This window comes from Apiotrichum porosum (assembly GCF_003942205.1).
Source record: "Apiotrichum porosum strain DSM 27194 chromosome Unknown scaffold_5, whole genome shotgun sequence".
NCBI lineage: Eukaryota > Fungi > Basidiomycota > Tremellomycetes > Trichosporonales > Trichosporonaceae > Apiotrichum > Apiotrichum porosum.
The window spans coordinates 1,066,779-1,091,446 of NW_021167112.1; the positions used below are offsets into that span (position 1 = coordinate 1,066,779).

General features: G+C 52.7%; 6 protein-coding genes across 6 annotated transcripts; 4 read left to right on the top strand and 2 right to left on the bottom strand.

Annotated features, from left to right (window-relative positions):
* Nucleotides 1-11,090: 11,090 nt before the first annotated feature.
* EHS24_007677 (uncharacterized protein) lies at nt 11,091-11,622 on the top strand (the record flags this gene model as incomplete). The annotated part of the gene is made up of 4 exons (XM_028623022.1): nt 11,091-11,185; nt 11,230-11,393; nt 11,433-11,483; nt 11,522-11,622. 4 exons carry the CDS (start codon nt 11,091-11,093, stop codon nt 11,620-11,622), a joined length of 411 nt encoding a protein of 136 aa, XP_028476915.1.
* Nucleotides 11,623-12,192: 570 nt separating this feature from the next.
* EHS24_007678 (uncharacterized protein) lies at nt 12,193-12,998 on the top strand (the record flags this gene model as incomplete). The annotated part of the gene is made up of 6 exons (XM_028623023.1): nt 12,193-12,195; nt 12,233-12,310; nt 12,382-12,439; nt 12,492-12,605; nt 12,648-12,717; nt 12,878-12,998. 6 exons carry the CDS (start codon nt 12,193-12,195, stop codon nt 12,996-12,998), a joined length of 444 nt encoding a protein of 147 aa, XP_028476916.1.
* Nucleotides 12,999-13,340: 342 nt separating this feature from the next.
* Nucleotides 13,341-14,709, top strand: EHS24_007679 (uncharacterized protein; the record flags this gene model as incomplete). The annotated part of the gene is made up of 6 exons (XM_028623024.1): nt 13,341-13,541; nt 13,596-13,721; nt 13,767-14,057; nt 14,099-14,198; nt 14,254-14,547; nt 14,597-14,709. 6 exons carry the CDS (start codon nt 13,341-13,343, stop codon nt 14,707-14,709), a joined length of 1,125 nt encoding a protein of 374 aa, XP_028476917.1.
* A 40-nt stretch (nt 14,710-14,749) lies between these two features.
* On the bottom strand, nt 14,750-15,802 carry EHS24_007680 (uncharacterized protein; the record flags this gene model as incomplete). Its single annotated transcript, XM_028623025.1, has 4 exons — nt 14,750-14,909; nt 14,958-15,248; nt 15,289-15,542; nt 15,638-15,802. The coding sequence occupies 4 exons, from the start codon at nt 15,800-15,802 to the stop codon at nt 14,750-14,752; spliced, it is 870 nt and encodes a 289-aa protein (XP_028476918.1).
* A 328-nt stretch (nt 15,803-16,130) lies between these two features.
* On the top strand, nt 16,131-20,464 carry EHS24_007681 (uncharacterized protein; the record flags this gene model as incomplete). Its single annotated transcript, XM_028623026.1, has 7 exons — nt 16,131-16,199; nt 16,261-16,709; nt 16,751-17,263; nt 17,304-17,620; nt 17,658-20,202; nt 20,241-20,322; nt 20,366-20,464. 7 exons carry the CDS (start codon nt 16,131-16,133, stop codon nt 20,462-20,464), a joined length of 4,074 nt encoding a protein of 1,357 aa, XP_028476919.1.
* Nucleotides 20,465-20,640: 176 nt separating this feature from the next.
* On the bottom strand, nt 20,641-22,685 carry EHS24_007682 (uncharacterized protein; the record flags this gene model as incomplete). Its single annotated transcript, XM_028623027.1, has 7 exons — nt 20,641-21,040; nt 21,096-21,572; nt 21,612-21,751; nt 21,804-21,845; nt 21,900-22,100; nt 22,168-22,189; nt 22,240-22,685. 7 exons carry the CDS (start codon nt 22,683-22,685, stop codon nt 20,641-20,643), a joined length of 1,728 nt encoding a protein of 575 aa, XP_028476920.1.
* Nucleotides 22,686-24,668: the final 1,983 nt, after the last annotated feature.

Genomic DNA, 24,668 nt, shown 5'->3' on the forward strand with positions numbered 1-24,668 from the left:
ACTTGTATAATTGCCTGTTCAAATTCCAAGGTGCTCCATGAGTTCAAAGTACAGACAGCTAAATGATACTTTCGAGTGCTGTGACTCTGGTGCTGCTGGATATTTTCTTGGTTTCAATTTTTATCACAATACAGCTGCGGCAATTTCCCAATGTCCCAACATCACTACATTGAAGCTCTACTCAAAAATAATGTCAAGAGATTTCCCTTACAGAGAGATAACGGGCTGGATCACTCCTATATTTGTCAGCCATCACCAGGGCTGATATTTCGCATGCTGCTGAGTCCCTCTGCTGCTTTACGAGTAAGTGGGACAGCAAATTTATTGCAGCAGTAAAGCACATATTAAGATACCTTAAAGGAACAAATAAATTGGCCTTGACCTTCACCAAAAATTGTGAAACTGTTCAATTGGGTATTCAAACGCGGACTGGGCTGATGATACGTCCAACAACTGCTCGACTAGTGGGTACATTTTTAATTGCTTTGGAGGCACGGTCAGTTGGAAGAGTCGACTTGAACGTTCATTGATTCTGGTTGGCGTCAGAAACCACTCATTTTGAGCGAACCTCAGACTAGAGTGTTCTCGGTAAATTGGTTCGGAGATTGCTGGTGTATTCCACCTGAAATTTAATGGTTGTCAAATTTCGGAAGTGCCTGGCGCACGGCATGATGAACGATGAATAACCTTCCTCTCTCGGTAAGCTGAATGTGAATGAGTGTGATTTTTCCAAGGTAGACATAGCGTCCTCGTGTTGAATGAGGCTACTTTTGAATGTCTGCACGTGACAAAAATTCAGCAATTCTAGAGCCGGATAGTTGGGCATCCCCTCCTCACACAATTGGGTGCTGACCAGAAGCTGGTCCCATTAATTACATACGCCTAGACTAGACCAATCTGGCTCAGAATCGGTCGATGGTTGCCACGTCTTGACAAGGGCATTTTTCATTGAGCTTCCCATCTCATTTTGCTTCAATCTGCTATGTCGATGTGGCCAGGCACCGCGACTCTGCACTGTTATTGTCAATGGGAGGGCTCTCGAGAAGAAAAATACTGTTACCTGAGACACTGTCACCTGTTGTCCGATGAGGCATAGTGGCGATGCATATTGGAGCTTGTTTTCCCATTTTCCGACTTATAACTGTAGCTCCGTTGACAAATGATTATGGATGACCGCGTGAGGATATTGCGATGAGGAGCCGGTTACGTCCTTCATTGTTGTGGCAATTCTTATTGCTATGAGATCATGATCTCTGGTATTTGATGCCTATTGTCTGTGTTGCAAGATGCATGAATATTTGTCTTGCGGCCATCTCGACCTTTAACTATGATGGGGCGCCAAGCTTTAGATAACACAAGTCAAATACTATTGTTTTGTGGCGCATGTAGCCCAAAACATGGCAGCTCTGACGGGGGGGGGCAGAGTACATAAATCCTCAACAGGTGTCAGTCTCACTCTGCGTTGTTCTCATAGCCGGTCTTATTCATTGTGACCATGCTTTCGAGCCAGGCTGTCTTCCTTTGCGTCTAACGTCAGAATTGAGCTCTTCCGTGCAATTTGGTTCCCGATACGGTGTGTTTTAGTAGTATGACTTCGGTTGACCGTTGATGGTTTTCCATTTCAGTGCCACTCCCTACCTCACGTAGACACACGCTGTGAGCGTGGCACCTTCCGAACACACTGTTAAAGCATTACCTCAACGTCTCCAGTCTTCATTATGGCCTAAAGACGATATTCCGAGCTATGTCTCTCTTGTCACACAGCCCGGTGCTGGTCTGACTACAACTCAAAATTGGTTTTCGGAGCTACGAGCTGTATATGTGATATGATATCCTTTTTTTGAAAATTTGAAAATTTCTGGTCGTCACGTCCTTCCCATACGGAGTTCTGAGAATGAGGCCTTCTGTTTCAGCAGAACCAATCTTTTTGAACTGGACTTGTTCACCGCGGCCTTGGTGAATGTGAGGGACCGCCATGTAGAACACCAGCAGCTAGGCGAATGTAAGTAATGCACTAAGTAGTACATCACTAACTGGAGGTTGTAGGGGAAACAATTTGCTGGCACTGCAATTGTCATTCAACCACCCATCGTGGAGGTTCAAAAATGTCAAAACATGGTATGTTCTTAATCATAATGCTGCCAACAAGGTGACTTGTGGATAAATTGATAACAGGCACTAAACACACCTCTACAGGGGTAAGTAGTACAGTACAGTACAGTACTTACTTGCGTATCTTCAAATGGACGCAAAATACAACCAACCGGTGGCCCTAGTCAAATGACGGTATTCTAAGGTGCCACAACGAACATACTCCGACACATTCCTCTGCCCTGTGCATGGAGGGGGCGATACGTCGGCAATCTAATCTCTTCATTGAGGTAGGAGACCCAATGGAAACACAGGGCGGGAGGAGCAGCACATTCACAAAGGGTGGATTGGATTTTCCACCCGAAATTGATGGTTGTGCGCTGTTGAGGTGTACGTTGCACTACTCGCCAATTTGCAGCGGGCGGCGCCCTACAGTCTCCTTAGGAGAACCGGAAGGTTCTTAAAGTTGGCCAAGTAATTTCAGCTATCCGCAATGACTTTGATTAATAAACGGACCACTATATGGTACAAACCCAGCTCTTCGTCTTTCTCTCCAGTGGGTATTTGGGAACATCACACTACGAAATCAGGGATGATCGCTGGAGAATGGATTGCTCAAAAAGTCCTGATGGCTCCAAGTACCTCACGATCAACCCAGCCGTAAGAATGAGGCCCACGAACAATCTGGGCAATTCGCCCTTCAGTCATGAGGCAAACATTCCGTAATTTACCACATTTTACCATACCTCGCATAACAGGGTGTATCAACGATGGGAGATGGTGATCTACTGGCCGAGGCGGTTTGAGCACTTTTGGAAGAACATAAAAAGTTCACCGCAGATTTCATGAAACATTCAACATCCCCAGGCGGCGCCTTTGAGAGGCAACAAATTGCTACCCCAAGGTCTTTTGAATTGCTACCACGCTCGCTGACATTGTAGAAGGACCACAGGATTAGCATAGGGGCAGAGTAACAGTTTGCCAAGGCGATAAAACGGCTTGCTCTGTGAAGTCGACGGGCAATCGTATCTGTGAAGGGCTTAAGCGGTGGGTCGTCGGGCTATCGCCATCTGCAATAAATATGCTTTCACCGCGCCTTGAGCAGATCCAGAATTCCAAAGTGTGTGCGTGCCCTCCCACTCATGAGAGAAAGGCCACCATGTTCAGGAGATGCAAGATCCCGGCACGTCTTTGTCTTATACAATCTGAAGCAAAGGCCGAGGGGTTTCACCTGATGAAGTGTCTGACGCCTTGCGGGATGAAGTCCATGATCATCCATACGGTGCCCAATGATCTCCAGAAATGTGTCCCCTTTCAGCTCGGATTGGTCCTTAAGCATACCTTCGTCTGTTGTCTGGGTGTCGACTATATTTGTTTGCATTTCTGTGTGCTTGGGGTGTCATGGCAAGCAGAGCTCACACCGACGGTCGACGGCAATAATGACATTGTCAAGAGTGTCACCTCTCCTTCTACAGGCTCTCGCTAGTGTACTAGATGGAACACCGTACCTCGGTTAGTGATCAGTCAGTGATCGATCTGTGACCGTTTCTCTGGCCAACATAAGCTGGGAACTGTATGCGGGAACCATTAATCTTCCAGTCAATCAATTCCAGTGGGCATTCCATTGTGCTTCTTCAATGCCTCTGCATGTCTGAAGCGATTCTTGCCGATCATGCAATGCAGTGTCAGTTCCTTCCATCACAGGACACACTACCTATGCGTGTCTGTCTGAAGTAAATATTCCTCACACGCCACACGTGCTACTTTCCTGTTTTACTCCTTTCGAAATTCAACCGTGGCTGTTGGGCTGACACTGTGTAAGTAATGTACAGTACTTCGCCTTGGATTGCTCACCGCGGGGGAAACGTCGGCCACTAGTCGTGTCCTCTGCTTATTGCTACCATGCTGTAATTGGAATACTGCAGTCCGCAGCGACAAGTGAGAGCATATCAACACGCCCTGCAATACATAGTGTGCAACAATTTCATCGGCGCGGGGGGGTAGGGGTGCACTGCTCCCCCTGCCACAAATATAAGGTGTCAAGGGAGATCACACGACCAAGTCAATTGGTCTGCGGGCAGCCTCAATTGTCCAGGTGGCGTCCGATACTGACAGGTACTTTTTTGACAAGCACTCTTCAACTGCAGTGCTAGTCGCAACCATTTGGAAATAAATGCAAAATTAGTCGTCGTTGAATTACAGCATTACCCTACATGAAAGTACGACAGTCATAGTGATTTACGTGGTCCTAGTTCAGACCTACCACGGCCCTCTGACTTATAGATCACTTATTCCAACACATCCTCTATCATGAAAATAAGAGCAGGGAGACCGCGTGAGGCGTAGGGTGCCCAGCTCGCATTGAGGTGAAAGAAAGGTAGCCGTTCCCCGGCTTTGTTGACCTGCAAACAGAGAAACAGAGCTTGAAATACCTTCGCCTCTTTGACACGTGGGTGCTGGACAGGCGGTGCGCAATGCACGACTGGATAAGGGAGACCAGCTACCAGCAAATCTCAACCTGACAACAAGCACTCTGCCCGACCGATCTGCAACGTGTAATTCAAGATGCCGTACTTCTAAGTCTATAAAGGAATATGCCATGTCAACATGTCAACGCCAACTCCATTCTTAGTTTGCAGTCTATTCTGTAAGGCCGACAGGAAACTGAGATTACACAGCCAATTAGTCAATCATTTACCTGTGGAGCTCAAAAATATGTTCTTACCATAGGGCCAGCCTGTGGCCAGGAGAGAAGGCACCAAAAAGATGGGTGAGCCTGTTTCAGTGCCTTCAATAATTAGCCTGACAAGCGACACCGGACAAGAAATCCTTCTCAGCGAGGTAGAGGGCGTAGTGCGAGGGGTGCCGCCGTCGGAGAACAAACACATACGCACATGTTCCAATAATTCCCGTACCATATCTCTAACAGCCAGCCGTCCCATTGGCTATATATGTCGGAACAGTGCTCTGGTGGAACCAATTAATTAATTAATTAATTAGTTCCGCTACCTCATATTTAATTCCGCTTCCTCAGTGCCTATACAAGTCTGTAGTACATTTCTGCATCGCTCTTTTACTCACAGTCAACAATATAAGCCTATACCGCTCATCACCATACCACCATTGTGCATCGCTATAATACTCAACGACAGAAAGTCTTTAACTGTGAGGTTGAGATAAAAAGCGATGCATCAGATAATAACTATGGATGGCTAAACTGTATCTAGGGAATTTGTATTCATAAGGAAAGAAAAGAGTAAATAACTCGTAATGGCGGAATCAAATGGAACAGTAGGGCAGAATTCTGACGCTCCCACTCGACCAAAAGTACCTTTATTTAAGTGTATATTATCAAAGGGGAGACGGTGTCAAAGGGCAATGAATGCATCACGACCCAACCTCGGTCAAGAGGACTGCAAGACTTGTCTGAGATTGAATTAGGGAAATTAATTTCTCTGCCGCATTTCGCGCAGGAAGTGAGTGATGCCTAATACGGATATCCTTTGTTTTCCCATTATTCACAAGGTTTTTAGACAATGCAATACACGCTTTGTTGTCACTGAAAATTTGGGAGGGATATTGTAATCCAAAACCAATGTCGCTAAGCAATTGGCGGAGCCAGAGAGCTTGCCTGGCAGCGTCTGCAGAGGCGATGTACAGTACTCAGCTTCAATTGTGGATAAACCAACTGTACCATCGCCCTAAACACCAACGTCCACTCCAACGGTGACAACTGTTTCAATTTTTCAACCATGACCGACACTGAAGGCTCCCCAGAGCAGCTTCTGAATTGCAGTTTGAATATTTGGCGAAGACACGGCCATTTAATTATGCCACTTTGCGCAACTATACTGTCCTGCAGCTTTGTAGGTGAATGTGGTATTTCTCTTATCATTCTGTCCACTATTTTTACAGATAAAGCGTGGAGAGCGTTTGAACACAAGCGTGGAGAGCGTTTGAACACGCTTGTAAAATTATAATTGAGTTATTTAGGTGGGAACGATGCTTTTAACCGCCGATCACAAGAGTGTCAGAACGTGGCGATTTGGCACCCTAGGATACCGCCAATTTAATTGGGCTCCTACTTGATTTGCTCCATCTGTCGGAATAATGATCGGGTGGAATTTGTAAGTAAATGTACTGCCATTATATTCAATTCCGCTTCCCCAACCCCATACCAGTGTGCAGCTGACCATGCACCGTACTACTTACTTCCGCAACGCTATAATACTCAATGTCAACACCGTCTATTGTAGACGTGTCTAGTGTTCCCCTATACGCGCCATTCTTGACAAATAGACCATGCTTGGAGTGCTGGACTAATCCCCAAGGCCTCATGAGAAATCCTTTCGCTGTAGGCATCCAGATCATACACGGGCTGGAAGTGCTGCATGGGCCACTAAGCAGGTGTGCCACTGGTCGTAGTTCGTGGGGGGTCCTTGAGCTGGATAAATGTGTACCGCTCGTTGGTGTCACGTTCACGGATGTCGGAGAAGCTAGCAATAATCGTTCTGGCTCTAGTTGTCAGAGGGACGCGTTGGCAGTCGGACCCAAAGAGAGAACACCGGCGTCGCCAGCGGAGCCAGCTAGGTACGCAAGGCTATGGATATATATGGACTACGACTTCGGAAAACAATAGCAGAAGTGCTGAAGGTCGTCGAGGCGAATTCTGCAAGCGCTATGGAGTGCGCGGAGTGCTTGGCAGCATTCCGTAATTGCTCTGTTACTGTGGAATTGGTACACACAAGTGAGTTGTAGTGGACAAACAAGCACCCAGTTCCATAGCCGGTCGGGAATGGTGCGCAGAGCAATAGGAGAAACACTAGACACGTCTACAGAACTATATTACGGTTGATGGAAGCAAAAGATAATAGGAGGTCCAAACAATTAATGAGCCACAGTCGCGAGATTCTGATATTATGCACTTCCAAACACACACACAGATTTGCGATTAACCGCGGGTGGCCTACAGCGGCCAAGAAAAAATTACGAGGAAACGCGTTGAAAAGAAAAAAAATAAATGCAACGTGGCAGTGGGAGCGGCGTAGTCACAATACTTACAGGGGAGTACTTGAATTGCCTTGATAGATGACTTTCTAACAATATATAGGAACCCCATTTGGTGGGGTATCTGGGAGGGCAGCAAGGGCTCCTTCTAGGAGTGGTATGGCCACTAGGTTCCCAAAATTGAGGCGAGGATTATTGAATTTCGCAGTTTCGACCACTGACACTCAGATGTCAACCTCGTTCCTGCCTGCATCACACATCATATTCTACATTTAGGCCCGAAGTCCATGAGGATGGATGGCATCATCAAGAATCCCCCTAGACCAACCAAATATAATTTTAAAATTATCTCAGAGCAGGCGCTCAATATGGGTTCTCATTTTGCCTCGGAGAAAAAGTGAATTTGAGTGTCAAAGGTGGGTGGACATCAAAAATAACTCAGTGGCAACGATTCTGACACAAGCATTAGTTGTGGCCTCAGACCATGAGACAGACACCTTGCCCAGTCTAGCCTGTCTCCGCCCTTCACTTCATTTATTGTCCTTAGCACATTCAGGGTGGTGAGGGAACTGTCCCCGTCTCTTGGGCTTAATTAACAAAAGATCACACTACGCCCTGGTAGGCGTGGGGCATTGGAGATGCAGTAGGCGTGTCGTTCGTGTTCCCTCCATGTCCTGACCCAAGTACCGCTCCGGTGTCTCCAAACAGCATCCGCGACTTGTCTACGAATAGTTGAGAGAGAGGTCAAGCCTCACGCAGTCTGGTGGTGTACCAGCCTTTGTTTTGCATAAACACAGAGAACAAGACTGGCCCACGAGACAGACCCACGAGAACTGCTCGCAAGACCTCTACTCGGTCAGTTCCCGTACCACGTGGGGACCTTCATCCTCACGTTGTCCAATGAGTGGAATTGTGGAAAGCAGCGCACCGTTGCTGCGGGGATTTGAGCAAGGTCGAAAGTGGAGCGAGCACGATGCTTTTCTTCACCTTTTTTTTCAATCACAAAAGAATTAACTTTGTGCAGTGCCGCGACTACAGAATATGGGGCTTCTCGCCGTCTCTTGGGTGCCTGTGACTGTGAAGTCTGTCATAACGGCGAAAAAAGGCAGTTCCACTCTGATTGCTCCGAAGCTCGGTCTGCATCGATGGGTTGGGTGCTGTGGTTATCACGGCGGGCTGTTGAGACGGTTTTCACTGTTTAATTTGGATACGCTGTGCTCTCTTGAACTCCTATTATCCACCATGAGGGATTGAACTGGGCACGACCGCCCACCGCACCCCACAAAATAAATCTCATTTCAAGGAATCCATTAACGAGGTGGGGATCCAACTGGCAGCGGGCATAACTCAATCGCATCGTGCGCTTCGACATTCTTCAAGCTATGGTCAAATCATCCAAGCAACTTGTCTAACATACATTGCCCATAGGACAGTACCACTGGTCCAGCCCCGTGCTGAATAGTATCACAATATCACAAGTTGGCAAAGTTTTGTAGCAGCTAATGCCTGATCCTGAGAACGTAGATAATCTATACTGTGTGACCACTACGACTTTCCTGCGAGACTTTGGCAGAACAGAAGTACATCTAGCTACCGATGCACTTCAAGAGTAATAGCACTGAGCCCAAGATTTACCACCTCGTTGTGCGAGTGCAGCATCCGATTCAGGAAATAATACAAAATCTGGGTCTGGCACGAGAATGACGTAAAAGATCGAAATATGTTCGGGATGTCAGTCCACTAAGACTGTGCCACTCCCAACGCAACAAAGGCAATGTCGGATATTCTCGAACAGCTCGTCAGATCGTCAGTAGGCACAACCCCCCTATCACAAAAATTGGTAACGGCTTTTAGACCGCTATGCGAGAACACCGGCATATGCCCCAGCAAGCAAAGCCCCCGGCTTTCGTTAGGTGCAATGGAGAGTGTGTTGAGAATCATGATCGAGCGTTGTGCCCAACACATAGCATAGCTTGAACGACTGAAAGTCGCGTACAGACAGGCGTAGTAGATCGTATTCATGCACTTACTTCCTTACAATAGAATGAATGGCAGTGAGACGCTGATGGTTCTGTTTTTGACAGCGAAGGAGCGTCGACATATACCGTCTCACAGATGCGTAGTTCATCTGAAATGACCATTTTCGAGGTACAGTACTATCTTACTGTAACACACATGTAGTTGTCACAATGTGAACGGGAAATACATACTAGTCTTTTCGGCACGGGCGGGGACGCCGCCAGCCGCCAAGCGTTGGATGGAACTCGGAAACAACGGGAGTATTGGTCACTGCTCGAGTTCCCGGCCCATGATTGCATCCTTCTCAAGAGAAGGAAGTGACTGCCCACAAAGCTGTGTAATACACCTGCGGTGAACAAGATTCCGCTTGTTTGCTAGGAACCATATGGTTGTGATATACACAAGATTGGACAAGATTGACAAGAGCACAATGGTCATCCCAACGAATTTCAGTGTTTGAGGACCATGACCAACATGACGAAGCGCATCTACTGACAAACCTCAAAGAGGGATGGGCCAAACGATACGTGGAGGCAAGTCGTCTGATCGCGTCTGAGTCTGTACATTTTATGGAAGTATGGAAATGGAATAGAAATGGAATCGGCCAGCTCTTTTTTGTTTTTGACCGTCATACCTCCCATCCTCCGATCCTAACATTAAAGCGGAGAAAGTGTAGACTGTGCGAAAACCCGGTGGCCAGTCAGCCACCGCGGCCCGTGTGATAGTTAGAGTCTCGCTAAAGTTGTGGGCCACATGCCGGCCACATTTAGTGCTGTTGAGATTCTTAGTCGTGGGCAAACTCGCCTAATCTTTCTCAAAGCAGATAATTACCGGAAATTATGTACTTTTTATCATCCGCCTTGGTTTCTGACTGGGAAAACTACGAATCATCTCACGCTGCATGCAACTAAATTTCATTAACAAAGAAGAAGAAGTCCCAAAGATGGCACTAAGCAGAAGCAGTAAGCAGTGGTTGAAACGTGCGCCCTCATTCTGTTCGTTGTCTGTGGCGGCCGGGAAGGCACCCCAGTGGCCACTGCCCAGGGCGACGCTTGACTGGTGAACCCGTTTCATATCCCCACAACATTATATATCTCTCGGTCAAAGATTGCCTTGTCAGTTGCAGGAATTCCTAGAAGCATGGGGATGAGGTAAAGTCATGTGCGCTGTGCACGTGTTCCTTTTAAAAGCGCAGGACCTGCAACGCCAGGATTGTCACATTGATGACTGCGACAACGAGCTCAACGCAACGAGCTCGATGATATTGATGGAGGACGTCATGCCGCCATCCACCAAGATGCAGCAGTTTTTGGGAGTTCAAAGACAGGGTATCATGCAAGTTTGACTAATATTGGCTTGCCATGACCAAAATGTGGGGTTTCAGCGACCATCGAACACGCCCCAATATCCTAGTTACGCAATTCCCGCCCGGTCTTCCACACTCCCATAATTATCCTCGCAGATCTCAACATACGTTTGTCTGAAGTAAACAGGTCCAGACTACCGGACTACCTTGTGGGAGGCTGGCGCACGACTACCTGTATCAATCAGCCGTAGAGACTCGTTACAGATTTCGCATTCGTATCGAGACGGCTTCCGGATCTCAGGCACAGACCGCGCGCCAATCGGTGTCATATGACGCAGTGATCAGTGACGCATTCTCATGCACCAAAGATACCCGGCTTACAAGCTAGCACAAGGCCGCCCACAATCTTGATACACTATCTCTGACCACATGACCATAAAGTGGGCATGCCCGGGCATGGAAGCGTCATGGGATCGTGGGGGAAGTTCCCAGGCTACATACTTAAAGAGGCGGCGCAGCCACCCACCCCCTCACTCTGCCCTTCTCGCTTGCTCCAGTGATCCAGTGATCCAGTGATCCAGTGATCCAGTGATCCAGTGATCCAGTGATTTGCATTAACCTCAACACGCAAACAGAAATTGTCACCTACACCACCTGTCTCCTCAACATGGCCCAAACCAATCGCCTTGAGCACAAGACGGTCGTGACTGTTGACCCCTTCAGGCCTGCTGCGGAGCAGAAAGGTCTCATGAATCGCTGGCAGTGGGTTATGGCCAGTCAACTGCAACCGGTATACTAACCGACAGCCCCGACATTCCAGCTTACGTTACCGTCAAACCTGGCGAGGTCTTCAAAGTCGAGTGTCACGAATGGACCGGTGGTCAGATCTCAAACTCGGACAACGCCGACGACGTGAAGAATGTTGATCTTACCAAAATCCACTATCTCAGCGGCCCCATCGCCATTGAGGGTACCCAACCGGGTGACGTTCTTGTGGTTGATATACTAGACATCACCCCCTTCGAACAGATGCAATGGGGTTACACCGGCGTCTTTGAGAGTGAGTTGGTCGGCAGTGGCTTTTCTGACTAGCAAAAGGGACCAACGGAGGTGGTCTCTTTTCCACCACGTTCGACACCAAGGCGGCGAAGGCGATCTGGGATTTTGAGGGTAAGACGGCAGCTGGCTGCGTCTTCTAGCTGGGATTGTAGACTCAACGGACGATACAGGTATATACGCCTCGTCAAGGCATATCCCGGGGGTGAAGTTCGCGGGCATTCCACATCCCGTGAGTTGTCACTTAAGAGTTGATAGCTGCCCCAATGCTGTCCACCACATTTGTGTCAGCCCTACTGACTGCCAGGGTCTTATCGGCACAGCCCCAAGCCAAGAACTGCTTGACATTTGGAACAAGCGTGAAAGGGCGCTTGTCGCAGCTTATCCCCAAGCAGTTCCAGACGTGGCACTGCTCCCAAACCCTACGGGGGCTTACGTCGGACAAGATCTTCCTGACACAACGCGTCGAAACGTCTATACTGAGGGCGCCAGGACAATCCCGGGACGAGAGCATGGTGGGAACGTGGACATCAAGAACTTGTCTAGAGGCTCAAGGGGTGAGTACGGGAACGTTGGTTGGGTAATAATGTGTGACGGACAGCGGCTCATTTGTAGGTTATTTCCCCGTATACATCGAGGGTGCCAATTTATCGCTGGGCGATCTTCACTTTGCGCAAGGGGATGGCGAGCTCTCATTTTGCGGGGCTATAGAAATGGTAATTTTGTGGTTACGGAAGGGGCTGAAGCTGGTAGGCTGGTATTGCCACTCTGAAGACGTCCATCATCAAGGATGGTGTGACGAAACTTGGCTTGAAGCAGCCAATCTTTACTGTGAGTCTGCTTCACCTCTACGGGGCTGCATCACTGCCCCATATTCCTGGCATTACTTGACCATCCTGCAGCCCTCTCCCATTGATCCCATGTACAAGGAACAGGTCATCTTCGAAGGACTCTCAGTTGGTGAGCTGCTTTATCATGAGAGATGCCGCCAGAAGTAATGCTAATATTGCAGATGTGAATGGCGATGGAACGCAGTACTCCATGGATGCCACTGTTGCATACAAGCAGGCAGCGCTCAACTGTATGGATTATATTCAGCGCCTTGGCTACACCCGCGAGCAAGCTCGTAAGTGACTGTCCTGTGGATGTTAAACGCTGACGACCGCAGACCTGCTGTTGTCGGCTGCCCCTGTCGAGGCCCACGTCGCTGCCATCGTGGACGTCCCGAATGCTTGCGTGTACGTACCTTGGGCAAGGCAAGATGAGAAGACAATGAGGGTCGGGAGAGATTAGGCAACACAGAAACGTTATGGTCCGCGCGAGCACTCTGCCGATCCAGACCCTCGGGACAACTGCCTGAAGGAGTGTGAAGGGGTTGGCAGTACTGACCAGCTACAGGACCATGGGTCTGCCTCGTGCAATCTTTGACCGGGACATCCTTCCAACCGATGATGGTCTCGATAGGCGTGACTACGGGCAGGCTGCCATCCGTTCGGACGGCCAGCGGTGCCTTCAGTGAGAAGTAGTTACGGATGTCAAGGAGGGAACCCTCTGTAAAGAAACCAGAAACAATGAATCCGAAATGTCTACTGGGACGGCGATGATATATAGTGCTTGGATTTCACTGCGCAAATACAAAACCTTGCGACTCGATGATCGATGAGCTCCACGATTGCACGGTTTTGCACGCTTCACGACCACTTAGATATCCATCGACGTGTTTTTATGTTACTCAGGCACGGACACGTGACTGGCCGACAACGTGCAACGAGCGCGCCGGGGATGACCGCGAGCGATTGTCCACTGACTTCCACACCATGACGTTTGTCTGTCATTGTACATCTTCTGATCTCGGCTCACCATGCAGACAACCGACACTGGTCTCCTCTTTCAATCGTCTCAGCAACTCGCCGATGCATCGACGCGCGAGCGCAAGATTGTCGCTGCTGAAAAAGTCGGCAACCCCATCAAGGTTACTAGCAAGGTGCTCGACCTTGTTGTGCGTGGCCAAGATGCGTGGACAGCAGAGTCTGGCTGGCAAGCCCGTCGACTTGACCTCAACGTAAGTGACATCCAGCTTGCATAATCTTCTAACGGTCAGTCTGGACGCACCAAGATTCTGTACAAAGGTCACAAGGGTCCTGTCACTTCCGTCCGTTTGCACCAGGTTGGAGGCCAGCGACCCTGGCTAGCTCTTATCACTTCGTCGTGGGACAAGACTATCCGGATCTGGGATGCCGATGTGAGTCGAGCCGGTAATGATAAGACAGAGTGCTTATGGTTCCAGTCTGGCCAGTTGGTCCACACTTTGGAAGCTCACAGCGATTTTGTCAAGTCCACGACTGTCCTGCCCACTGTCCCTCCCATGCTACTGTCAACCTCGTCGGACAAGTCATTCCGCCTCTGGGACCTCTCCCCTCTTACCGAGAAGGGTATTCCAGTGTCCCGCCAGGTTGTGAAAGAGCACACCCGGCCTGTGGATTCGGCAGCATATGCGTTGTGCGAAGAGGAGCCTTCCATCATGCTCGTCTGGACAGCTGACTCTATGGGGGTGCTGAAAGAATGGAAGATCTCCCATGTGAGTTTTGCCTTCATAGTCACGTTGTCTCATGATTCCAGTTGCCCACAGGCACCTATCCTCTGACGTTTGTCCGCGATTTGCCTGGCCACGAGACGAGCATTGCCGGCTTGGCTCGTACCGATGACGGACTGTGGAGTAGTGAGTGACTGATGCCTCTTGTGATGTTGACCCGAAGTCTCTATGGACAATACAGCGCGTCTACATGGGACCACCCCCGTCATCCTGCAGCACCCAAGCTACGTCAAGTCGATTCTCCCGAATCCGAACGGCTTACCGTACATTGTCACTGGGTCTGAGGATGAGGACATCAGGGTGTGGGATGCTGCCACCCTCGACGGCGACCACAACCAGCCTGTGGCAATTGTCTCCGGTCACTGTGGCGAAGTCTCTGCTTTGGTCACCTGGATTAAGGATGCCGGTGGTAAGAAAGAAGTGATCATCGTGTCTGCAGGCCTGGACGCCACACTGAGGCGGTGGTCGATTGACGGTGCGTCGTTTCCAATTACATCTCGCGAGCGGTGCGTTGACCACCGCAGATCTGCTCAACCCGGTGCCGTTAAACTATGAGCCAGTGAAGCCAAACAGTGGGGCAACCATGACTGAGGAGGAGGAGCGTGAACTGGCGGAGTTGATGTCCGACGAGGACTAATATAGCACCCGCGGGGTGCATGCAAATTGTATAAATGCAGCTATGGCGACAGCGCACGGCTGGCAAAGTCCAGGACCATGTCAACATAGTCACCCAGGTCCGCGTACTCTTCGAGCTTGCAGCGCAGGGATGATGACGCTGGCAGAGCGTAAATGCAATATAGATGGGAGGCAATAAGAGCATCCAAAGGCGTGGCCGATCTGAACAGAGTCAGCGTGTCTCGCTTAAACGGCGGAGCTTGGACTCACTCGGCGCCGAGAGCCCAAGAGCTGCCCAGTTTGGCCCGGAGTGCTTGCAGAGCCTCAATGCCCTGTTCAACCAGGTCTTCGAGGTCAAGGACCCTATCGTCACCAGTCAATGATGCAGGGAGTGGGGTGGTGAGACCGCCGACCAGAGCGGGGGGCTCAGGCAAGAGCAGCGCCAGCTCTTTGCCATTGGCGGCGGTGGAAGCAAGATACGCTGGCTGCAGGCGCACAAGTATGAGTTGGGCAACCGCGAGGGCATCGTCATACGCCACTTGGCTAGGCATTCCTTGGAGGCTGCCAGTAAGCATTCTGACAGGTGTGGCTCTTTGCTTACCTCGTGGCCTTGCCTTTGAGAGGATGGGTGGAGTCGAGCCAAGTTCGGATGTCGTCGGCAGCAACAAGTCGGTTCTCGCTCATGATGTGTAGAGCAGGCAACTTGCCCTTGGGAGCTGCATACTCGTTTGCCCATGGTCGGATCTGGATAGGAACGGCGCGCAGCAAAAAGAGAAGCTGAGCACGGAGAGAAGATGGAACGTTCGAAGCCCAGTCGCGATTGTGAGGGTGCGCCTTGGTTGACGACTCGTGAATCTGTGGCAAAGTCAGTAGTGGCTACTAAATTCTACTCTGGATAGCTTGTATGGCACAAGTGGTTCTCGCGTTCCGCAACCACAGGTCAAACTCACCCAGAGAGTGTAGGGTGACTGAACGGCGCCGAGGGTGCGCGTCTGCTTCCAGTCAACCGTGTCTTGCTGGTCAAGAGTGACGAGGGGAAACTTGGAGTAGAACGAATTGACCCATCTTGGCGCGGCAAACATAGATGATGATGACGAAGCTGCTGGCTTGACCATTCTATGTCTTTTTGTGCTGGTCGTTGTTGGTTAGCAGTGGCGCAGTGGACGGCGAAAGTCACCACTTGCTCTCACTCATCACTGAACCGTCTTCGCTCGGCGTCTCGGGATATCCCGATGTAAAATGGCCCTCCCTGTTAAGCTCCCTGGGAGGCCCCGGCGCTTGCGCGCCCATGACGTGCGGCCAGTGGGGATGACGGGGGCCGAGTCGTGCTCTCCTCTTCACCATCTCGTTCATCGACCGTCAACCCACATCGGCCACATCTCTTTCCATCCACCCTCCTCTAACGTACTGGTTACTCTCTCCTCCTAGTAGCGGCAGCCTGCAATGGTCGCCCCAACTGGCCACGAGCAGCAGTACTACGATCAGCTATTTGCAGCTGTCAACAAGGATAACGTCAGTCGGCCCACCTGCGCACCGCAATCTCCCTCGCCGACAACGCTGACGTGCACCACAGACAGGTGTCCTCCCTGGATCCGAGGCTCTCCCTTTGCTTACTGCATCTGGACTCCCGCAACAGACACTCGGTGAAGTCTGGGCCATTGCAGACCCGGACAACAATGGCTTCATCACCAAGGACGGGTGGTACAGAGCGGCCAGGGTCATCGGTTGGCTGCAGAAGGGCAACCAAACCCAGGTCGATGCTTCTCTGGTGAACAAGGCAGGTCCGTATCCCACATTTAGTGGCTACCCGGCACCACCCCAACAACCCCCCCTCGCCCAGACTCCGCTTTCAGCCAACACGACCGGCACCGGTGCCCTTCCCCCTTTGACGGCGGCCGACCGTACCAAGTTCACTCGCATTTTCGTCGGCTGTGGGCCGTCCAATGGCCTAGTCAGCGGTGACAAAGCCCGGGATGTGTTCTTGAAGAGCAAGCTAAACTATGACAAGTTGGGATTGATCTGGTATGTTTACTTGTCGTTGTGCCAGTGTCTGACATCCACAGGAATCTTGCGGACACTCAGCAACGCGGCGCTCTCGACCTCCCAGACTTTATCATCGGCATGTACCTCATCCAGAGCTCCATGGCGAATCCGAGTCTTGCTCTCCCCATGACTCTTCCCCCGGGAACGTATGAGGCGGCATCGGGTGGCCGACCACCTCCTGTCACCACGGGCGTTCAAGCCACACACACAGGCCCGACCAGCCCCATTCAGCGTCAGCTCACCGGTACGCTGCAGCCTCAAATCACGGGCCAAAGCTATACCCCCCCTATCGCCACCCCACCTAGGTCATCAACGATCACACCTTCACGCCAGTCAACGAGCGCTATGGCGTTTGCCTTGCCCACTCAGAACACGGGAGGTGTTCCTTGGGATGTCACCCCCGAGGCCAAGGCAACCTCCGATCGCTTCTTCGCTCAGCTTGACACTCAGAACAAGGGTGTTATCGAGGGTGACGTCGCAGTGCCATTCATGCTCCAGAGTCAGCTGGATGAGGGCTCTCTGGCGAGCATCTGGTGAGTAAGCACTACTGGTATGTAAGGCTAACTGGGCCAGGGATCTGGCAGACATTCGCCAGGAGGGCAAGCTTGACCGCAGCGAGTTTGCCGTGGCCATGCACCTCATCAACAGCAAACTGTCTGGCAAGGAGCTGCCCACGACTGTCCCTCACAGCTTGATTCCCCCCCACCTTCGGTCGCAGGCCGTCGGTGCTCCATCGGCACCTCCAACTGCTTCAAAGGACTTGTTCGATCTCTTCGACGATGCTCCTGAGCAAGCCAGTGCCCCTCAGCCGTTCTTGCCCCAGCCTCCGTCGAGGCGCACTACCGTTCAGGAATCTGCGCCAGTCTTCCAGCGTCAGCAGTCCGTGTTTGGTGAGTAAAAGGGAAATTTCGAAGCTGACCAGAACAGCCACTACTCCTCAACCTGCTGCTGATCTCCTTGGTGACGAGACGAGTGCCGCCCCCACCTCGGTTCTGGACAGATCGGCTGAAATTGGCAACAAGAAGAACCAGCTGGAGAACACAACCCGGTCTGTTCACGAGCTGGAAACATCGAGGGCCGAGCTGGAGCAAAATGCCGCTGCCTCCGCCTCGCAACTTGCGGCCCTCGAGGCTGAGCTGGCAACTGCTCGTTCTAGGCACGAGGCCGAATCCAAGACTGTTTCCGATCTCCGTGTTCGCGTCGGAGAGCAGGCTGTTTCCCTCAAGCAACTCCAAGCGGATGTTATTTCGGCTGAAAGTGACCTCACCGCGATGAGGCTTGAGAAGGACGAGTTGGAGCAGGCGCTCCTCAGCGACAAGGAGGAAGTGCGAGGTCTTCAGAGGCGCATGAAGGAGCTTGAGGACGAGAAAACTGGCCTGAAGCTTCTTCTCGAGAAGTTTAAAAAGGACGCGAGGCAGCAGAAAGGCATGGTCACCATTGCCAAAAAGCAGCTGTCCACTGCCGAAGGATCTCGCGATGCGGTCCAGCAGGAGGTACGCGACACCGAGAAGGCTATCGAGGGTGACGATGCGTTTGGTGTTACTCAGACGTCCGCCATTGACAGTGCATCGTTCCCCGCGCCTGCCGGTGTCCCGCTTCCCCGCACTCCTCAAACCCTGAGCCCCGAAGCAACAGGCGCGTCGCAGAGATCCAACAACCCCTTTGACCGCTTTAACAAGTCGCCTATCCAACGTCAAGTCTCCAGTACGCCAGACCACTCCCACTCCGCAGCTGCTGTTGCCCTCGGGGGGGCTGGCGTCGCCGCCGGTGTTGCGGCTGGTGTCTTTGCCCTTGGGTCTGAAGACCATGAATCGGCAACCTCCGAAATGCAGCCAACTGCTGCCGTTTCAGCAGGCAACGATCTCGCGCACGACAGTGGTGCCGCCATTGCTGGCGATGGCAACGCGGCCATCGACGTTGACCCCTTTGGCATTCCAGTCACCGACTCTTCTAACAATGTGCCGTCCACGATGCAGGAAGACGATCCCTTCGGCCAAGCCACACCCGAGGTTGCACAGCGCAGCGTGGGTGGTTCTGGCTTTGATGACTCTGGTTTTGGTGATTCATTCCACACTGCTGTCGAGCAGCCTTCGGCTGGTGAAGCAACAGATTTCGACACTGCATTTGCCGACTTTGACGACAACTCTGAAGGTCCTACTACTCAGAACAATGATATCCACGCGACCAGTGTTGTCTCGTCTCTGCAGGATATGCCCGAACTCCCAATCCCATCTGGAATTTCCCCCGCGCTCGTTACCGACCTCCGTCCTGACACTGAGCGTACCGCATCGACGCAGGACATTGCCCCGTCCAGCAGCCCTGCCACTCCGTCTGTTGAACCCACTGGCGAGGCCGTTGCCGTTGCTCCGGCGTCGAAGGTTGACGAGGACGACAACGAGTCGTCGGATGAGGACGAGGGCCCCGAAGACGTTGATGGCCCCAGGCCCGACTATGGCAGCCGTCAGGTCACCCCTCCTGAGCAGGGTCTGCCCTCAGCCATTGCTCCTGTTGTCACTTCTACCTCCCCCGAGGTCACCACATTGCCCACCGATGACCACAAGGTCCGTCGCAGTGCGCCCCCGCCCCCTGTAGCCCGTGGATCGGCTGGATCTGGACTGGCGTCACCGACCAAGATTCCTACCCCTGCATCCCCGGGCCTCTCGGTTCCGTCGACGACATCCCCCGCTCTCGACCCGTTTGGAGCATCTGGTCCTTTATCGACCGACCCGTTCGGTGCCCCGGCTCCTACCCCGCCGCTTCCGGCTCCCGTGTCGTCTACTGACGATCACAACGCGCCTGTTGTTCCGGTTCTGCCGTCTACCGGTGCGACTGCTACCTCGGCTCCTTCATCGACTACGGACCCGTTCGGCGCACCTGCTCCTTCGGCTCCTTTGGCGTCCATCGACCCTTTCGGAGCCCCGGCTCCTTCCGCTGTGCCCACCATCGACGCGTTCGGTGTTTCGATTGCGCCCACTCAGCCATCGACTGGTGCAGCTTTCGACCCATTCGGTGCTGCCGTAGGTGGGACGAGCCCGCCATCTCAACCTCCTTCTGCCCCCTCTGCTAGTGAGGCTCATGATCCGTTTGGCGTCCCGTTCACGGCTGCTGTCCCTACCGTGCACGCCCTCCCTAAGATGTCGCAGTTTGACGACGAGGATGAGTTTGACTTCTCTGACCTTCCGCCTACAAAGACCACTGCGGCGCCGAAGGCAGCCAACCCGAACAGTGCCTTTGACGACGAGTTTGCTAGCTTTGATGACGAGTTTGAAAACCCGACCCACTCGAGCTCCGATAACTCCAACTCCCTCATTCAAACCTACGAGGTTGTGTCTCCGAAGGTCGGCAAGGAGTCTGTCCAGGAACAGGGCCGTGGAGCAGATGAGTGGGGAGTCGGCTCCACCACGGCTCCTGCGGCGGGCCAATCCAACACTCTGTCCTTTGATGACGCCTTTGGTGGCGACTTTGAGCCGACGTGAGTTATTGCGAGGTTGCTATGGCTGACAGAAGTAGCTCGAACGCCGTGGCCAACGCTCCACCCCTTCCAGAGCGCCCGGACCTTCCCCAGGCTGACGACCTCGAGGATGTGAAGAAGGTACGTATTCCGTAGTTTGGTGCATTGTTACTGACTGGCTCAGCTTTGCTCCATGGGCTTCCCGCGTGGCTTAGTGGTGGATGCCCTGGACGCAAACGGGTATGACTTCCAGAAGGCCCTCAATGTTCTCCTCGACAAGTGATCAAGTGGTAGTGGCGGAATGATACCTATGCTGCAATGTAGAAAAGAAAGTGTGCTTGGCAAGTGGTGTCGTCTCCTTGTGATGATGAGCCTTCATTGGTACCTTTGCATGGTAGCAAACAAGAAACGTCTGTCCGTTTCTTGAGGCTGCTACGGCATAGTTGTTGTTACAATTGTCTAATCCTGAACGACCACCTCGCCGGCGCCAAACCCTCTGGCGGGGGCCTCGTTCAGCTTTGCGCTCTTGGTTCCAAACTGCATCGCGCGCTTGACCCGTTTACCCGTGACTTGTAGACCACACTGCTGTGCCCCCAGACGAATGAGAACCTTGTCCCCTTCTCCAGGTGGCAAGAGGGGGTAGCATTTTGCCCAGATGGGAAGGGACGAAACGTAACGAACAAACTCAAGGTCCAGATATGGGTATCGAGCGTCTCGGGCGTGAGATGAGAGCATGCGATCGTCTCGTGACAAGTTTCGTTGAGGGAGACGGTCAAGGTCAAGCTGGAGCTCGTCAATGAGCATCGGCCATGCCCCACGCTCGAATGCTCGCCTGTGGCGAGAGTATCCCCCAAGTTGTCTGTAGCTGGGTGAGCCTTGATCGCTTTCGGTCGAAAAGGACACGTCCAACTCACTCGTCTGCGCCAAGGCCCGAGATGTACACCTTGGCACCGACAGTGTACGGTACCGGCCCATATCCAAAGTCAACGACTCCAACGCCTCGCGACGCAAAGTAGAGTGGGTATCCGAGAGAGAGGTCCATCTCCGTCTTGTTGGGGTACATAAGGTCCAGGATCTCCTGGCGGTGTGCGCGACTCTCTTCAACGTCCACGTCGACTTGGACAAAGCGAAAGTCGCGACCGGGGCACGCCCCACGGAGCTCTTCCACCGCATCGCGCCCCGAAACACGGTCGGGGACGTCGTACGGGTTGCGCTCCGGTGCGCGTTGCTTGCCCTTCTTGTTTCCGTTGACGTTTTCCTTGGCACGCGGTTGCTCAAATGCGACGTTGACAAGTTCGATTGGCTCACCTGCTGGAAGACAGCGGTGAACCAGTGCTGCTAGAAGTGAACAGTCGACACCGCCCGAGAAGAGGAGCGCCACGCGGGCAGAGCTGTGGGCGTCAGCGCCACACATGGTGTGAGCAACCTACCCAGGTGAACGCTCTGGTATGTTTTCCACACGTCTCCGTACCGCACCTTCCAGCCTTGCAATAAATGTGTCGCATTCTGCCTCGGCTGCTGCGGTTCCCGGATCCGCTGGTGGTGTTGCCTTGTTGACTGGGGCAATGTCCTTTAATAGTCAATCTACAATATGGACCTGAATCGTTTATGCTGTCACTCACTGAACGCGTCTCAATCTTCAGAGCAGCGCTGAAATCAAGCATCTGTCCACAAATGTTAGCTTGAGCCATAACTGGGCGACGACAGGAACAACGCACTCCTGTAGGCAACGCTGTTAGGTCAATCACTCCAGTCTGTCCGCCGTCCAGCGTTCGCATGGCAACGCCTTGCAGGCGTGCTTCGGCACTGCGCGATGAAGTGAGAATAAAGATCGGATGTGAGTCTTCATCGCCGGCGTGAAGGAGAAGCGATCGCCGTGACAATGGGTCAACGCCAAAGAAGATGGCACGCGAGGCAAACTGTGTTTGGTCAGTCGACACGTTGGTACTTTGGCTGTCATGCCTATTTGTCTTCTTTGTGACGCACAGAAATGTAGACAAATGTATAGCTGCACTCGTTAAGCTCTGTTGCCCAATAGGTTTGTTTAACAGTACGTACGGTCCTTCAATCGAGTTGAACACCTTGTTGGGTGCTTCGCCTTGTTCGAGACGTTGAAAGATCTTGCGCGTGTCATTCTCTGTAATGCCTACATCGAGGCCGCCGAACACTTGACCATTCCATGCCAACACACCGCGCTTTCCTACAAGCGGTTGGGCTGTGAGAGTGCCGCGAAGGCCGAGAACACTGGCACCGAGCGTGACAAGCACGTCACCAGCTGGCGTTTGGAAGCGACGTGCGTAGACGCCTTTGGCGTTGGGTCCGCGAGCCGCATTTGTGGTGTGGAGGGAGTGAACGATGCGATCGATGCTTGGGGCGGTCGTGTTGAAAGGTGTGATGGAGAGGGTGAGGCCGCACATGCGGCAGATGATTGAGAAGGATATGCGGTGAAGAGCATAAGCTGGGCGGGGAAAAGTTGGGTGAGGGCGGGGGGGTGGGAGAGACATTGTGTGCCCATGTGGAGTGGATGGATGGGGCCCCCGCATGGTCGCTTGGCGCACGGTGATCCGTTGATCCGTTGACCACAGTCCGTTCTGTGATCGATCTGTGACAATCTTCTGGCCTCTGCCCGATCTCTGCCCCCCCCCCCCCCCCCCCCCAACGCTGTCTTCCTGACTTGCAGACTATGCAGCCCGGCGCATCGAAAGCTTGCCATACATAGCACAAGGCGTTATTGAACTGCACGCCAATCCATATGGGGAGCTCAACAATCAGTCTGGGGACTCTACCGTACTGTACTGTACATACAAGCCCCGCCCGCCCAAGCACAAGGCTCACTTGAATAGATGCAATTTTACCCCAGGGCCATCGTGTAGATATGTAGAGGCTATGGAAGCTGGCCACTGGCCACTGGCCACTGGGCCACTGTTGGCTTGACGGAAACAAACGCGTCGCGGCATGAACCCCGCTCGAGCCGAGCCAAATTGAACAGGCGCCGAGCGAGCTCCGAGGAGGGTCACCCGTCGCGGAGTATGGATCGCGTGCAAGCCACCGCGATCGATCTGCGAAATGCAATATATCATGGCAGGCTAGAGATCTAGAGAGGTTATCAGGTTGGTGTATATGTATGTGTCTACCAGTTGGCCCTTGCTTTGGGGTGTTGTAGCGATCAACTACGGGTACCGGATGTCCGTGGCCCCGTGGCCGGTGTACCAGTGTACAGTGTCTAACGTTGTCTGTCGGCATGGCGTCAGTCGGAGAGCGGGGCAGATGGCGGGGGTTCATGACGGCCGACGGGAACGACGACATGAACAAGGTACATGTCATTTTATGGGTGCTGCCACAGCATGCACAGTATGTATGTACAGGCCACACTAGTACACTCGCTAACTAGCCACAGTGCAATGCGCGGCTGGACTCGGCCCGCAGTAGTACTGACATAGTGTGACACAATTTAAGGCTTGTTGAGCCAACCGCGCGACGCGTTTGCCCAAGGCGCGTCTGTGGATCTGTGGTGGTGTGGGGAGCGTGCAGGTTCTGCACACGTCATGCAGAAACATAGGATATGGAAAGCATGCATTGCTGCGCATCACCACCACCACCACCACCACCACCACCACCACCACCACCACCATCACTGATCACTGACAACAGCACGCATGTACAGTGTACAGACGGGAGAGGGGGGAGAGACGGGTGTGGGTGGGTGTGTGTGTGCCTGACACGCCAGTGTGCGCCGCCGTTGTAATGTGTGGGACCGGTGACGCGGGTGTGTGGGTGGGTGCGTGCGGGCGTGTGTGCGTGTGTGTTTACCCTGAAAACAGTTGGAGCGCGCCTCTCTTTGCTTTTTCTCGCTCGCTAGGCAGCCCATCCTCTCGCTCGACGACGCCAATTTGCTTCCGCCGCCGCCGCCCCCCGCCCGTGCCCCTGCCTGGAAGCCGTCTTCCCTCTCTCTTCCCCCCCTTTCATATCATCCTCTCCCCTCTCATTCTCCCATCGTCTCTCCCACATATACAGTCTCCATCCTCACCCACCCACCCACACCTCGCCCTCTCGCGTCTCATCGTACACCACAGCCCACCGCCACTCTGCCGTCCCCTCTTCTGTGACCCCCAAGCGACCCCTCTCCCCTCCACACAACGCGCCCCCCCCCGTGGTCGTTTTCTTCCTCAACCCCACCCACGCTCGACGCGTCGCTTGCCACCCCCCTCGCGCGACTCCACCCATCCATCCTCCACAACGCATTCCTCTTTCCACTACGCGTCTCCTCAAGTCTAGCTACGGCGATACATACAACTCTACTGCCATCCGCACACGGTGATCGCCCCGCACACAGCACACGCGACTTTGGTGTTACGCGTTCCTCCTTTGTTCTGGTTACGTGCCGCTCTCGCTCCCCGCACCCCGATCCTAGCAACGCAGCACGGGGCGATATACCATCACTTCCACTGGTAACGCTCCTCGCGCTGCAGCTTGGACCACTACGCGTC